The sequence below is a fragment of the Macrobrachium rosenbergii genome, chromosome 31 (genome assembly GCF_040412425.1).
Source record: "Macrobrachium rosenbergii isolate ZJJX-2024 chromosome 31, ASM4041242v1, whole genome shotgun sequence".
NCBI lineage: Eukaryota > Metazoa > Arthropoda > Malacostraca > Decapoda > Palaemonidae > Macrobrachium > Macrobrachium rosenbergii.
The window spans coordinates 23,905,638-23,922,883 of NC_089771.1; the positions used below are offsets into that span (position 1 = coordinate 23,905,638).

The 17,246-nt window shown below is 37.7% G+C and overlaps 2 protein-coding genes across 2 annotated transcripts in view; one reads left to right on the top strand and one right to left on the bottom strand.

Annotated features, from left to right (window-relative positions):
- LOC136855413 (uncharacterized) overlaps positions 1-17,246 on the top strand; it is a 179,648-nt gene that overhangs the window by 25,307 nt on the left and 137,095 nt on the right. The window lies entirely within an intron of this gene.
- On the bottom strand, positions 1,315-7,853 carry LOC136855308 (G8 domain-containing protein DDB_G0286311-like). The gene is made up of 3 exons (XM_067132213.1): positions 7,841-7,853; positions 4,813-4,951; positions 1,315-1,801 (listed from the first exon to the last, which is right to left on the bottom strand). Exons 1-3 carry the CDS (start codon positions 7,851-7,853, stop codon positions 1,315-1,317), a joined length of 639 nt encoding a protein of 212 aa, XP_066988314.1.

The window sequence follows — 17,246 nt, forward strand, 5'->3', positions numbered from 1 at the left end:
CTGATGGGGGAGGGGGGGAACCTTTCTCCTACCTGTTGTTGTGTTTTTGTACAGGTGTAGCTTAACTTCCTTCTTGAATACTCCGCCTACCTGGCTTTTATTTGTGCTACAAGGAAATAAAACTCCCATAATCACTTAAATATTTTCTGTAAAGTGAATATTAATGAAGCTTCAGGGAGTTATCAAACAGAACATTAATTGCGTTTTCATTTGGATAAGGCGTACAAATATAATTAGCTATTTAAAATATGTTTATGCTTTGAGATTTTTTGCGGTGTCCTTTTAAAATTATTTTTGATGTTCGATGATAAGTTATATTAAAATTAATAACTATAGGGATGAAGTGATATAGTGACCAATTAACGTACTTAAAAAGAGAACAAATGTGAACAGATCACTAGTAAATATTTATTCAGTAGGTTTGACACATTATTGTTCAGTGATCTATAATTATTATTTCGAAACTATGGTATTCTCTGAATCCTTCAGTATTCGCAGAATCATTATCAAACCTACATCTTTTCAGTAGTCGATCTGTCATCATCTAAGGAGTGAAACAATTGATATTTTTCTCGAGGACAATATTGCTTGTTTTTTAGCAATTTTGCCTGTTTCGGTCTCCATATAGAAAAAGATTTTGATTGTGAAATTTATGAAGACTCACTTTTAAGCAAAATGAGTGGCCGTTCAGTCCAGTCTTTATTTGAGTCGTCCTAAGTCATCCATTTCATTTCAGTCGTCTAAAGTCGTTCCTTTCATTTCAGTCGTCTAAATCGTCCCTTTCATTTCAGTCGCCTAAAGTCGTCCCTCCTATCAAGTTGTCCCTTTCATTTCAGTCGTCCTAAATTGTCCCTTTTCATATCAGTCGTCTAAAGTCGTCCCTTCTATCGAGTCGTCCCTTTCATTTCAGCGGTCTAAAGTCGTCCCTTCCATCAAAGCGTCCCTGTCATTTCAGTCGTCCTAAAATTTTTCCTAAATTGTCCCTTTTCATATCAGTCGTCTAAAGTCGTCCTTTTCAGTCCAGTCTTTCAAAGTCGTCCCAAGTCGTCCAAACTGACTACGAATAACGGAACGACTACTGACCGCAGATGCATATTTGCATCCATTCCCTTTGGCAATGCATTCAGCTACCACTTGGGAAATGATGTGGTACCATTGTATGCGATCCAACGACCACACCGTGGAATATACTCTCTCTCTCTCTCTCTCTCTCTCTCTCTCTCTCTCTCTCTCTCTCTCTCTCTCTCTCTCTCTGGCACATTTCCATCCACTCTCCTCTCCTCCCGTTTATGTCAAACTTCCAGTAATTGTCTATCACGTCAAAGGCTGTATAACATATCCAACACGATCCTGGTCACAGCACGCAGCCAGCCTGTCCACGGCAACACGGGTAGCTGGAGCAATTGTTGGAGCAATTGCTGGAGCAGTTGTTGGAGCAATTGCTGGAGAAGTTGTTGGAGCAATTGCTGGAGCAGTTGTTGAAGCAATTACTAGAGAAGTTGTTGGAGCAATTGTTGGAGCAATTGCTGGAGCAGTTGTTGGAGCAATTGCTAGAGAATGTGTTGGAGCAGTTGTTGGAGCAATTGCTGGAGCAGATGTTGGAGCAATTTCTGCAGCAGTTGTTGGAGCAATTGCTGGAGAAGTTATTGGAGCAGTTGCTGGAGCAATTGTTGAGCAGTTGTTGGAGCAATTCCTGGAGCAGTTTTTGGAGCAATTGCTGGACCAGTTGTTGAAGCAATTGCTAGAGCAATTGCTGGAGCAGTTGTTGGAGCAATTGCTGGAGAAGTTATTGGAGCAGTTGCTGGAGCAATTGTTGGAGCAATTGTTGAGCAGTTGTTGGAGCAATTCCTGGAGCAGTTTTTGGAGCAATTGCTGGACCAGTTGTTGGAGCAATTGCCGAGAGCAATGGAGAGAGCAACGGGGCCATCATAATCGCTGCTGCTCTCAAGTTTGCAACTTCGATGTTCGTTTCTGTAGCGTGTTTATTTCGCTCGTGTCTGGTTTTTCGTTCAATGTTTATTTCAGTTTATTATTTGTTTTTCTTCTTTCTGCATGTTCTTGGGTTATTGGAAATTGCAAGCAGAATGCATTATGTTGCATAAGGACTTTTCTTTCTTGTTTTTTCTTTGGCATATTCTTTGGTTGAAATTGCAGCAGTAACTATATTGCATAAGGACATTTTTCTTTCTTATTTTCAGTTTTCTGTAAAAGAAAATTATTGTGCCGGCGTTGTCTTCAGTCCACTTTTTCTGCCACTTTTTTCTGTCCGCACTTTTCCTGTCACACCCCTCAGATCTTATTAGCTACTGAGGCTAGGGGCTGACCAGTATGTTGATCATCCACCCTCCAATCATCAACCACACCAAATTGCATCCCTGTAGCCTCGGTAGTTTTTATTCTATTTAAGGTTAAACTTAGCCATGACCATGCCTCTGGCAACGATATAGGACAGGCCACCACCTGACCGTGGTTAAAGTTTCATGGGCCGCGGCTCATACAGCATTATACCGTGACCACCGAAAAATAGATCTATTTTCGTTGGCCTTGATTATACGCTGTAGCGACTGTACAGAAAACTCGATTGCGCCTAAGAAACTTCGGCGCATTTTTACTTGTTTTTCTTCTTCTCTCCTTTTGAATACTCTTGGATTATTAAATATTACAAAAAAGGATAATTTCTCTTTCATGAAGGAGAATAGAAATAAAAATAAATTATAAAAAACCAAGAGTTTAACTTGAATGATTAAGAATTCAGGTGTCACATAAATTCTATAAATACAGATATCGAATAACTTAAGTACGTTATCTCTCAGATTGAAGTGTACTATACACATATAAATATGATATCAATGTGGTTTTTAAATCCTGACTCTTTCCTTTAAACTAATATTTAAACTTTATTTCAGTAAACTAACGTTATCCCCACATTCATCAGTATCTTATCTGAACATACTGCATACACAGACACACACACACAAACACGCACACACACACATACACACACGCCAATATACACACGCATTCTTTAGTGTCGTGTATATTACTTCCTTTCCATTCCTACTCTTATGTTCATTATGTCCAACATTTTTGTTAGGTCTTACTCTCCTTCAAACTAGTGATACTGGCGTATAGCTTCATAAAGGATATTTTATCATTGTTAAGAATGTTGAATATATGAACGTTGCATTCAGTCTAATATACTGAAAATAACTGGACTCTTCATAATATAATGATAATAATATTCGATAATATCCACTGGGCTTTAGTAAAGTATAAGAATATCTCTGGGGAAAAGGTAAAGATTAGGAATTTAGTAAATAACAACAATAAGCTTCTAGTTTCTTTTCGTCCGTAGTTAAATCCTCTCTCTCCTCTCTCTCTCTCTCTCTCTCTCTCTCTCTCTCTCTCTCTCTCTCTCTCTCTCTCTCTCACACACACACACCCTTGCACATAACACAAATATTCTGTTTTCACTTTTTATCTTACTATACCTCTCTCTCTCTCTCTCTCTCTCTCTCTCTCTCTCTCTCTCTCTCTCTCTCTCTCTCTCTCTCACACACACACACACACACAGGAAATATGCTGCTCTCTTTCACTTCGTAAAATCTTAAATAGTCTCTCTCTCTCTCTCTCTCTCTCTCTCTCTCTCTCTCTCTCTCTCTCTCTCTCTCTCTCTCTGTGTGTGTGTGCGTATATGTGTGTAGGTTTATCTGTCTCTCTTTTTCACACACACACACACAAATATTATGGTCTCACTTTATAATATCTTGAATAGTCCCTCTCTCTCTCTCACACACACACAAATATTTTTGTTTCACTTCATAAAATCTTAAATACTCTCTCTCTCTCTCTCTCTCTCTCTCTCTCTCTCTCTCTCTCTCTCTCTCTCTCTCTCTCTCTCTCAGAGAAGCAGTTTCCACGAGCAAATGAGGCGCGGAAACCAAATAACACTGTAAAAGCGGAGCAAAAATCCCAAGAATATTCACGATGCAAGTTCAGCCTGCTTCTTCTTCTTCCTTTTTTTCTTCTTTTTCTTCTTCTCTTCTTCTTTATTTTCGTTGTTGGGAACGAATCTCATTTAAAGCACCTCGTGAATATATATATTATCTTTTTTTGTATGCATACACATGCAGATATACATGTATGCATGTATGTATGTATACCTTATTTAAATTGGTCTTGTTAAAACCTTTCAAAACAATATTTGTAGTTTAGGTTGGCGGTAAAATGAATAGTTGTGTATATGTATATATATATATATATGTATATATATACTGTATATATATAATTTTTATATATATGTATATATATATATATATATATATTTTATATATATATATATATATATATATATATATATATATATATATATATATATATATATATGTATATATATATATATATATATATATATATATATATATATATATATATATATATTCACATTATTACGAAGAAAAGCCTATACACTAGATTCCCCATAACAATAATTAAACCGAACCAGCGAGTGTATGTGATCTACCCTTTAGACCCAATCAAGGAACGTTCGTTAAGCAACGCCTGGAAACGCTAAGCAGCAACTGAACCTTAGTCAACATCATTAGCTAGTGGACCTACTGGAGCGGAAGAAGATTCTCAAAAGCAGAATATTAATTTTCCATTGTGATTACTAAGATAGGTATTAGTGATCCACAGTGTAAAAGCTTAAATATATATTATGTAATGTTACGGTGGTATTAAGAACTAGGTATAGCGGCTATATCGTATGACACAATCCTCCAAATAATTTTTTTTTATAAATTCATCACTGACGTGAAAGCTGTCACCCGTCTCCCTTCTCCCGTAGTTCCCAAGATGGCCGCACTGTGGCGCCCGAGCACTCGATCACCCTGTTGCTGGAATTTTAAACTTAGCCAGTCGTATGCGCGGCTGACTACGTCAACCCCACATTCTGGCGGAGCACCGATCCGGTTGAGCTATATTAAGTCTCATGAAAAGGTTTGTTGGTCAGACCTGCTGACTCTGGCTAAGATCGGGTCACGGAAAGGTTGAGTCAGAAAGGTTTGGTTAAGTCATATACCTGCTGAGCTTCGCCTCTGGCTGGGTAAGGTCAGGTCACGGCACCTTAGGTAAGATTAGTCAAGAGAACGGCACCTTAGCTTCGCCTCTGGTAAGATAAGTAGGTAAGGTCAAGAAAGGTTTGGTTAGGTCATATACCTGCTGAGCTTCTCCTCTGGCTGGGAAAGGTCAGGTCAGGGTACCTTAGGTAAGATAAGTCAAGAGAAAGGTTTGGTTGGGTCATATACCTGCTGGACTTCGCCCCTGGCTGGTAAGGCCAGGTGACGCCACCCTAGTTTAAGGTTATGTGAAAGGTTGGTTAGGTTAGGATGATTCCCTGATGAAATAGGCCTTATAGAACAGTTTAGGTTTGACAGTAACTTAGATCCGTGCACGTCGATGTGATATTGCTCTTTATATTATATTATATTATATTATATTATATTATATTATATTATATTATATTATATTATATTATATTATATTTGCCAAAAGGACTGATAGGTTAAGAACAGTGTGTTTTAAACTTAGAAAACAAAGTGAAAAAAACTTGTATGGCATATATAACCCTAGAAAACATATGATAGAATTTTTATGTGTCAGATGTTGAGGATATATGGTATAAAAAACAAGTTATTCAGAGCGGTTAAAAGCTTTTGTGATGGTGTGAAAAGCACGTTAGAATCTGTACAGTAGCTGGGAAAGTGACTGGTTTGTATAAAAGTGTCTGAGACAAGGACATGTTATGATGTCTTAGTTGTTCAATATCTTTATAGATGAAGAAACGCAAGAAGTAAATGTAGGTACAAAGCGTCGAGTGTTGATGTTTGCAGATGTTACTGTCTTGCCTGGAGATATTGAAAAGAAGCTGCAGGAACTAGTGAAAGATTAGGAGTCTTTGTAAGGACAGAAAGCTGATAGAAAATGAGTTTTGAATGTAAATGAAAACCAGGGGGATGGAACGATTAAAAAAATCGGAATTAAGAATATCAAAAAAATTATTAGGATATGAACTCCATTCAAAAAATCAACGTTTTATTTCATTAAACTGAGTCTTTCCCTACAAAAATAAAATGAGAACAAGCCATACTGAAGGAAAAATCTGAATCAAAATAAAACAAAACTTAACAACAGTTAAGAATAAAGAAACGGAGGACGAGAATGAGCTCGAGAAAATGGACGAAAGAACCTTACACCACCAGGCCTACAATTTAAGTAGACTCTCTTCCCTCATCAAATTTCTTTGTTGGATCCGACAGCCCAGATCATCGTGTCGAGGCGAGGGTAGGGGGAGAGGCGCCCCCCCCCACCGCGGCTTAATACATTTGCATAGACAATTTGTCAGTGTAAAAGCCACCCTTAGCATTCTTTTTAAAAGGGCCAATCTCATTGGGTTGGCTACTGACATGGCCAATCGCCACGATAAATGAACTAGAAAGAAAGTGAGAGAGAGAGAGAGAGAGAGAGAGAGAGAGAGAGAAGCGGATGAAAGAGAGGATAGATGGGGCCAAAGAAAGATTATGCAGGGTGGGCTAGTAATATGCATGTGAATTGGTGATATATGACTTGTCTTTATTTCTTCCTTTATTTCTTTACTTCCGTATTTCTATCGTTATTACTTTTGTTACTTTTATTTAGAATATGCTTATGCATTCGAACATTCACCTTTATTTATTATAAAATGTAATGCATCCTTAAGACTTATTAAGAATCAAGAAGTAATACAAACGTTGTCTGACATTGTCATAGATGATGATAAAAACAAACTTGTTGATATGTAATTCACTTAATACAAACATGTTGATATATATATATATATATATATATATATATATATATATATATATATATATATATATATATATATATATATATATATATATATATATATATATATATATATATATATGTAAATAAAAATATATATAACATTTATATATAATAAATAAATATATATATATACATTTATATATATGTATGTATATATATATATATCATGTCATTATCTGACTTGTCATTATTTTCTTGACCTTGAAAGACTGTCATGAGTTAACTCACTTTAATAGAAATTTAAAGAAAAAAAACCATGCATGGAAGTGGGTATACGGACGTCCAGGACAAAAAAAAAAATCCTTGCGTCACAGTAAAAAAAAAAAATATACTATTGAGTATATATTTCACTTTCCCTTTCAAAAAGGTTTGGGAGAAAGCACTCATACAGCCATTCCAGTCTCACCCTCTGCATTTACATACACGGAATTGGATATACAAATCTTATTTTTCCTACTGCACGTGACGTAGATGCGAAATTGAGAGAGAGAGAGAGAGAGAGAGAGAGAGAGAGAGAGAGAGAGAGAGAGAGAGAGGTGTCAGATGAGCACACAGCTTGTAACAGATCGCGTAACGGAAACGTGAGACATATATTTTTTCATATTTTCAATATTTTCCTTAATAACGTAACGTTCTGAGGATCTTTTGTCCAACCTAGATGGAGTATTGTTCTCCTGTCGGCTATCATACCCTTTCCTGGATATGCTTCAGTGATGTTTTCCTTTAAAGAAAACCAAGTTTGTCCGTCGACTGCAGATTCCATGCTGGGTCGACTTCCGTGACCACTGTTTCGTAGAACAAAAATTTCAATGATAAGAGATAAAATAAAGCTTAGTTTGAGAGGATATTCTAACCTAAACCTTTCTGCCTGCGTAAAAGTATCTAGGAAATCATGGAATGGTAAATAAGAAATATTAAATTTCTTATTTAATTTGTCGTATGTCACGCTGACCTGAGTAGTTCATCTTCGTAACCATAAATCTTTGCTTTGGAATTTGACAGTAATATCCAAGAGAGAGCTGTGATGAAGTCTCGTATTGATGTGTTCCTTAACGTTCAGATTTCTTACTAATGTATATTATCCCCTATAAAGAGGGTATGTTGCTAGCTCTCAGTATGTTTGTTTGTTTGTTTGTCCGTTTCATTGCCTGTTGGTTCACAGCTAAGCAAGAAACTGCGTATAATTTCACGAAAATATTATTACCAATGTTGGTCTCATGACTGGTGAGATTTTCAGAGATACAGCAATGAAATTTTAGGTTATGAGAGACCTTTTACATTCTCTCTCTCTTCTACTCTCTCTCTCTCTCTCTCTCTCTCTCTCTCTCTCTCTCTCTCTCTCTTTTCTCTGGTTAAGGACAGTGATTTTCTAGCTCTCTCTCTCTCTCTCTCTCTCTCTCTATCTTTCTCTGAAGACATCCCAGTTTAGTGATTTTCACAATGTTGTGATTTTCACAGTATTCTCTCGTCGGCATCCCAGCTCTCTCTCTCTCTATCTTTTCTCTCTCTCTCTCTCTCTCTCTCTCTCTCTCTCTCTCTCTCTTTTTCTCTCTTCTCTCTCTCTCTCCTAGGAAGACGTCCCAATTTAAGGACAGTGATTTCCACATTTTCGGCACAGCTCTCTCTCTCTCTCTCTCTTCGGCACCAGCTCTCTCTCTCTCTCTCTCTCTCTCTCTCTCTCTCTCTCTCTCTCTCTTTTATCTTTTACGAAGACGTCCCAATTTAAGGACGGCGATTTTCACAGTATTGCGTCGGCACCAGCTCTCTCTCTCTCTCTCTCTCTCTCTCTCTCTCTCTCTCTCTCTCTCTCTCTCTCTCTCTCTCTCTCTCTCTCTCTCTCATGAGGGCCTGAAGGCGATTATGTCCCACAGCTCTCTCTCAGAATATTGACTCTCTCTTTTCTCTCTCTCTCTCTCGGCCTCACATACATCCCTGGTAGCCTCGCTGGAGACCCGTGATCTGCAAATGTTCATCTTTAAGAACGTTTTTATGTTATTTTTTCTTTTTCTTTTTTTTTTATCTGGATGTCCACTCGTAGAACCCAACCCAATTTTATTTTCCCATCGCCTCTCTTTGTTTTATACTCGACTCCGGAGCTAAAACTGAAAGACTCAATTCGCAAAATGAACGAAGCGACAATCCGGACACTGCATTAGAACGGCGGTGCTTGAAACGGGAGCAAAAGATAAAGACAAAAAAAACTGTTGACAGAAGCGATGTAAATATTTTGGCGCTTTATAGCAGTTGGTCCTTTTGGTCGCGAAGAAATAAAAGGATGCAAAATAAAAGTAGAAACAAAAACTTCATAGAATACTTAAACGTCCAGGGTCGAAAAAGCAGCAAGACCGGAATAAACATGAAGACAGACAGAGAGAGAGAGAGAAGAAGAAGAAGAGAGAAGAGAGAAGAGAGAAGAGAGAAGAAGAGAATGCAAAATAAAGTAAAAAATATACCACTTAAACGTTCAGGGTCGAAACGCAGCAAAGTCCGGAATAAACATGAAGACAGAGAGAGAGAGAGAGAAGAAGAGGAGAAGAGAGAGAGAGAAGAGAGAAGAGAAAGAGAATGCAAAATATAAGTTTTAAAAAATAATAGAATAATTAAACGTCCAAAGTCGAAACACAGCAAAGTTCAAACTAAACATGAAGCACACACACACACACACAGAGAGAGAGAGAGAGAGAGAGAGAGAGAGAAGAGAGAGGATGCAAAATGAAAGTAATAAAAATAATTGCTTAAACGTTCAGGGTCGAAACGCTGCAAAATCTAAAATAAACACAAAAGTGAGAGAGAGAGAGAGAGAGAGAGAGAGAGAGAGAGAGAGAAGAGAGAGAATAAAATGCGCATAGAGCTTTTAACACAGCGCGATAAAGAATGCAGACGCACTGTCAAAGAGGCGAACGCCAGCAGATACCTCCACCTGTCAAGTCAGGCATGGACCCATGTTCCCTACAGACGTTAGTTGTCCGAACGTTGGAAAAAAAGGTAATGGCGCGAGGTGGCAACACGCATACTTATGAGGGGGTCCGACGTTCGGACCGAGGGTGAAAGTAAGAGAGAATAAGAGAAACTATATATTCATTGTCAGGAGCCCTTGTTATCCCTCAGCGCTCTGTTAGGTCAAGAAACACTGTTGTTTCTGCTGGAAGGTGTAGGCCCGTCGTTGTTTTACCCCGTTGTTTTTGCTTATATTTAGCTATAGAATGAAGCATTTATCTCTTTCTTTTAATCAGTGCTTGCTACTCTGGTGTTGATGTAGTTCCTTGAAAATCAACGTCCATGTCAATACCAGTGATATAGATGGTACAGATCCCTAAAAAATAAGAGAGAGAGAGAGAGAGAGAGAGAGAGAGAGAGAGAGAGAGACTCCCCAAGGATTAGTGTATAACGAGCATTGAAATGTAAGAAAAGAACTGGTAGAAAACTGTATGAAACACTTAAAGGCTAATTAAAGAATGAGAGAGAGAGAGAGAGAGAGAGAGAGAGAGAGAGAGAGAGAGAGAGAGAGAGAGGAGTATAATCTCTACCCTGGGACTTTAATAAATTTACTATATGACACAATTCGTGCATAAAAGGAACCATTTCTCTTAATTATATTAAACCTTACAATATCACAATCATCAAGATACATTTTTTTAATTAACCCTTAGGACTCCGAAAGACCAATTTTCTTAACCTCCATTACTAAAGGAAAGAAATAGCAAAAATTTTAGGTATTCCAATTAAAGTAGCGATAATCATATATATTTCAAGTAAAATAGCGAAAATCACAAATATTTCAAGTCAAGTATATATATTTCCAAATCCCTAAAAAGTGAGAGTTTATCAGTCTCTTTGACCTTCACTTTTTACCTCTCGGCAAAAACACTGAGAGAAGTTTTGTGATTACATTACGTCCTCGTGTGTTTTTTCTTGCCTTTTATTTTTCAAGGGATCGTCAGGAAAACCTTGATCATCAAACTCGAGAGACTTCCTTTGATGGAAACCAAACAAAGAGTTCCAGAGAGAAGCTCCCACGAGCAAGGGAGAGAGTCTATCAACTCGCTTCGTCCTTGTTCATAATCTGGCTCCAAAGTCAATTTTGAAAACGGAGCTTTTCAAGGGAAAACTGGAAAATGTCTTTGCTTGCTTAGTCACTCAAAATAATGCTTGAAGCGGCTGCACTGAAGTTGTGAAATATTGTAAGAATTACAGAAAATATTGCGCTAAACATAAATGATTTTAATTTTCTTATAGAAAAGTCTATAAGCTCACTTCGTCCAATGTTCATAATCTCTCTCCTAAGTCAATTTTGAAATGAGGTTTTTAAGGGGAAACTAAAAAATGTCTTTGCTTGTTTACTTACTCCAAATAATCCTTTAACTAGCTGCTTTGAAGTGAAATACTATAAGAATTACAGAAAAAATATTGGGTTATGCATAAACGATTTTACTTTTTTTTTTTTTTTTTTTTTTTGCAGAATTGATATGTTGGAGTTCTTGAGTAGGGAGACTGAAAAATGCCTTTGCTTGTTTAGTTACTCAAAATAATGCCTGAAGTATGTTCATTCAAGCTGTGAATTATTATGTCTGAACTACAGAATACATTGTTGGTTGTACTTTTCTTATAGAAATGAAATGTTGGAACTCTTGAAAAGAAATCAGTGACAATTGGAATTTTTTGTGAAATCACTTCTTTTAAAGCTCCTGCTTGTATTTATAAATCTTTTAATGACATAATATTGTCGGAATATATCAAAGACGTTTGAGAAATTACGTAGGTGAAGAGAGAGAGAGAGAGAGAGAGAGAGAGAGAGAGAGAGAAAGAGAGAGAGAGAGAGAGAGAGAGAGAGAGAGAGAGAGAGAGAGAGAGAGAGAGAGATTAAATTAACAGTTTATGTAGTCACAACAACAGAGAGAGAGAGAGAGAGAGAGAGAGAGAGAGAGAGAGAGAGAGAGAGAGAGAGAGAGAGAAAGAGAGAGTTAATTTATTAATTTATGTTTACTGATGTCGCAAGAACTTAGAGACAGATACACAGACAGACAGACAAAGACAGGGAGAAGAGAGAGAGAGAGAGAGAGAGAGAGGGGGAGAGAGAGAGGGAGAGAAATTTGTGTGTACTGGTATCGCAACAACTTAGAGACAGACTGGCAGAGACTGAGAGAGAGAGAGAGAGAGAGAGAGAGAGAGAGAGAGAGAGAGAGAGAGAGAGGAGGTTGGATATAGTACGATGAACAAGACACCATTATTAAATTGCCTGAAAAAAAAAAAACCAGCTGAATACCCGTCATTCCATAAAAAGTGAATTACGTTTATAATCATTCACTAAACAGCAAATTAACTAATGCACACCCAAAACTTCCGCAACACCACAAAAATATGAGGAAAAAGTTGCGAGGGGAAAAATATGAGGAAAAAAATGCGGATGAAAAAATTACACTGTGTGACAACGGCCGCAGAAAAAAAAAGGTGAAAATATGAGCGACCGCACTTTTAGTCTTTTAAACGAACGTTCTCACTTTCCCCCGAAAAAAACGTTTTAGGCAAATGGGTCTCGTCAGCTGCCTCCTCCCCCACCTTTCAGCTGCCCCTCCCCCCAATTCCCACTCTGTAATGTCCGCATTCCAGGAATATCTTGGACCTCCCCATCAAACGATGGCTCTCGTATGCTTAGCTCGGCTCGTTAGGGGAGTATATTCTGGAAGGACGAATATTCCTGGAATATTCCTGAAATAACTGGCGGCGAATTCGTCATTAAGAGAGATTTGGAATGAGTGACTTTGTTGGTATTTGTTTTCCAGTGACATGAATTTGGTTACCTAAGTAGAGGCTAAAGGAGATTCTGTAAAGGGCTGTCATTAATAGTATTGAGTTTGAGGTACAGAAAGGTATAATATCATTGATATTATTCAAAATTTATAATTGCACATTTTCGTCGATTTGGTATAAAAAAAAATAGCTCAGTAATTTATCAAAAATAACTCTAAGCTATAAAATGTAAATAGACCCCGCAGTATTTCAGATGCTATATAATCCTTATTTTTGCTTCAGAAATGTGTAAAAGGATAGATAAACGCATAAGACATTTTATGTGGTTAAAAAGGGCTGTCTTTTAATGTTCCTAACTTTTCTTTAAAAATCTAACTTTCAAGCCTCGAGATAACTTGTGTGATTATCGATTTAATAACTGGACTATCCCTCTGTATTTCGCACTGCAATATTGTGAATTATTTCACTTAATTATCACCTATATAATTCACATTCGTTACGTGAGAAATTATCACAATGCCCTCATGGAAACAATCATATTTTTACAGTCACAAGCACTCAAAACATGCACGTACACATACACACACAAACACTAGAGCATCACATGCATCAAATCCTCTCATAAACATTATTATAACACTTCGGAACTTTTCTCTCATGAATTATGCAAAAATTGATGACTCCCGTCGGGAGAAATGTTCTCTTTCGGGGTTCCTGGAGTTGGGTCGTTACGGGGAACTGATGAAGTTATAAATCCGTATCAGAGTAAGCTAATTAGAGAGAGAGAGAGAGAGAGAGAGAGAGAGAGAGAGAGAGAGAGAGAGAGAGAGAGAGAGATGTATTATGATGTCCATCACTTGGTGAATTTACTAATAACACGTCTGCTTTTTCAACATACTTATATCTGTGTGTAAGCTAATTAGAGAGAGAGAGAGAGAGACTTGTGACTTGATGAATTTTTTAATAAAACGTCTGCTTTTTCAACTCAAGTATGTCTGTGTGTAAGCTAATGGGAGAGACAGACAGACAGACACAGAGATGAATTCACAAATAAAAAACTGTGCGTTGTTATGTTAAGTAGATATTTTGACTGTAACATCAATACAAATGTAACTGAAAAAACTGTACATGAAAGATTGGAAGACTATTAGAAATGACTGCAAAATTATAAGTCGACTTCCCCTCTCCAGTCTCGTGTTGATGATATCAAACAACAGAATGACAGAAGATCCTTTGTTATGACCTGTCAATAAGGGTTGAATACTAAAGTTGTTCTCTCTCAGAAATTAAATTGATTCATAACTTTGCTTTACCCTTGGCAGCTCTGTTCAGTTTCCAAAGGCAAAACGACACAGGAAGTGAAATTCGACGATTAATTTGTATACATGTTCATATTGCTATGGACTCTGGTGTCATGTGTAAATTAACCCTATTTGGTGCATAAATCTTGGGTGGTGCACCTCTCTTTGAAACAGCTGAAAATCCTCGAGGGATGTGCACAGCCAAATCAAACGTATTTTAAGTATTCTTGAGACACATTTTCATAACACTGGTTTGTTCATGATAACTACTCTCCCAGAGATGACGAAAGGCAAAACGGTTCTTTTAAATCTGTTCCAAAGACTATGATAGACAATGAAATCAAAGGACAATTCTTTTTCGGATTAAAGGTTCTACAACCAAGCCGATTGGGCATTAACTTTGTGTTCCCCACATACAAAATTTCACATTCTAATTATCTGATGACCATATGCATGCAACTGGAGACGTTATATTATGTTTTAAATGGCACGCCTCAAAATTACACAGGTATTAGTAAATACTACAATAATAAAAATAGGTACCATTATCCTAATGACGATTACACTCGAATAATTTCCTTCAGGCGGGGCAAATGCACAGAAAATGATTTGTCCATTATAACCATATCTATAGAGGCCTGTGACGTACATATAATATGACATATGACCTATTAGTTATACAGCCATGTGTCAGCTGGACTGAATATTTCAATGGATTGAGTAATAACTGCACGCAACGCATGAGTTTAAAATCAGAGGGAATTTGATATTTTGAATTGCGAAATTGCCGTTCGCATTAAATCCATTTTGTAAATTTTGGGAATATATACTCGGTGTTTGTTTGTGTAAAAGTATATAATTGTATCATTTGTTTGTACGAGTTCGACTTTCACATATAACATATTTGGTATATGTGTGGCATATACTCAATAATATTTGTAGAAGTATAAAATCAGAGGGTATTTGATATATGAAAATGCTTTGCGTGTTTAAGCTGTAAGGCAAATGTGGAGTATGTATACTCGATGTTTGTATGTGTAAAAGTATAAATCGTATTAACTGTGTGTACGAGTGTGATTTTCATATTCAATCCATTTGGTAAATGTGTGGTATGTACTCAGTAATATTTGTCTGAGTTTAAAATCAGAGGGTATTTGATAAATGAAATTGCTTTTCCCATTAAATCCATTTGGTCAATGTGGGGAATATACTTAATGATGTTTGTTTGTGTAAAAGTATATGTTTGTATTATTTGTGTGTATGTGTGTGATTTTCACAATTAACCCGTTTAGTAAGTTTGAATTTAAAATCAGAGGCAATTTCTTATTTGAAATTGCTTTTCATATTCAATCCATTTTGTAAATGTGTGGTACATACTCATTGTTTGTTTGCGTAAAAGTATATCACTGCAAATGATTTTGGTATGTACTCAACGACGTTTGTTTGTAATTGTAAAACCGCCTGATCATAGCCAAGCACAAGTGTGACACATCTGCGAAATCTAAATAACTTTACAACTAGCGTAAACACCGGATAAACACAGCCCTCTTTAACTTCTGCTGGGACGTAAACCCTCGTTCTCCGTTACCCAAAAAAGGCCTGAAATACGGCCGTAATCCCGTGAATGAATTCCTGAGATCCTCACCTGTTTTTCAGGCTTAGCTGCCGTAATTACCGGTTGAATTTTATGTAATGCTAAGTCGTTTCTCAGCCAGATGAGTATCCCCAGCGAGGTAAATCGAAGGCGATCAAGCCCTAATCTAAATAACAACACGACGGGGATGAGAACTCACTCACGAACTTATTTCGAAAAGAAACGTTTACACTGAAGAATGCTCGAGGCAGTACAAGAGTCGTCCATCTTGGTATCGAAAGGGGGATGATTTAGAATGATAGAAGGAGGGGCTGATGGGGATGGAGATGAAGGGAATAAAATGGAGGAAGGAATGGGAACGGAACGAAGAGAAGAACATAGAACGACGGAGGGGGGAACAAGGGATGATGGAGATGAAGGGAATAAAAAAGATAGAAGGTATGGGAACGGAACGAAGAGACGAGCATAGAACGATGGAAGAGGGAACAGAGGATGATGGAGATGAAGACACGTAACAAAAAAGATAGAAGGAATGGGAACGGAACGAAGAGACAAGCATAGAACAATGGAAGAGGGAACAGATAATGATGGAGATAAGGATAAATATTAAAAAGATGGAAGGAATTGCGAAGGTAACGAAGAGACTAGCAGAGAATGATGGAAGAAGGGACAGAGAATGATGGAGATAAAGATGCATAATAAAACAGATGGAAGGAATGGTAAGGGAGGAAAAGACGAACGAGAAAGAGTGAATAGAGGATTACATTATCCAAGCTAGTGAAAAATGAGGTCTTCTCAATTGCTTAAGTCCTTGGAAAATCCTCCGACGATACATCAAGGCTTTGAAGGCGCTGAAGGGAGGCTCTTGGGGAGGACCACCACACACGCGCCCCCAGCAGCAGCAGCAGCAGCAGAAGCCTTCCCCAGGGGCGTGACGAAGGGGGGCGAGAAGGGAGGGGTTAAGAGCAGTTTCTGGACGAATGAGGAAGGTCTGAGGAAGTACAGACAGGAGAGAGAGAGAGAGAGAGAGAGAGAGAGAGAGAGAGAGAGAGAGGGGAGGGGTTGAGGTGGAGAGTATTCGACAGACAGCTTCATTGCTCTGAATGTTGAGGGGTATGGGTATGGGTATGGGTATGGATGTAGGTATAGGTAAGGGTATAAGTAGGGGTATGGGTATAGGCATGGGTATGGGTATGGGTATGGGTATATGATTGGGGAGGGAGTGGGGGAACTTCAGGGTCGAGTTTCAGTAAAGAATAAAAGTTTAAGGCGAGAACGATATACATATATATTATATATATATGTGTGTGTGTGTTTGTGTGTGTTGCATTTTCTTTAAACCTTCGCAACATGAATAAAACATCTGGAACCTCAATCCTCATTTCAAGACAGTTCCTGTATATTGATTTACAGTTTTCCAGCGTGTATGTGCGTACTTCTGAGATCTATGGCCGACCTACCATACTCGTGAAACTCATCTGAGATAATTTCCATAATTATTTCTTTCTTCCAGCTCCTCTTGTTCATAATGGCTATCCCATACGATTTAATCATTCCAATCAAAGACGCCATCTCGGGAATGGGACGCATTCCATTGTTCCATGTCGCCTTTGTATACGAAGAGAATCTGGAATATTCCCGAATAAGTATTTCAGTGCCGTCTTTGAATACGAAGAGAAACCGCAATTTTCCAGAAGTATTTCGTCTCTTCATCG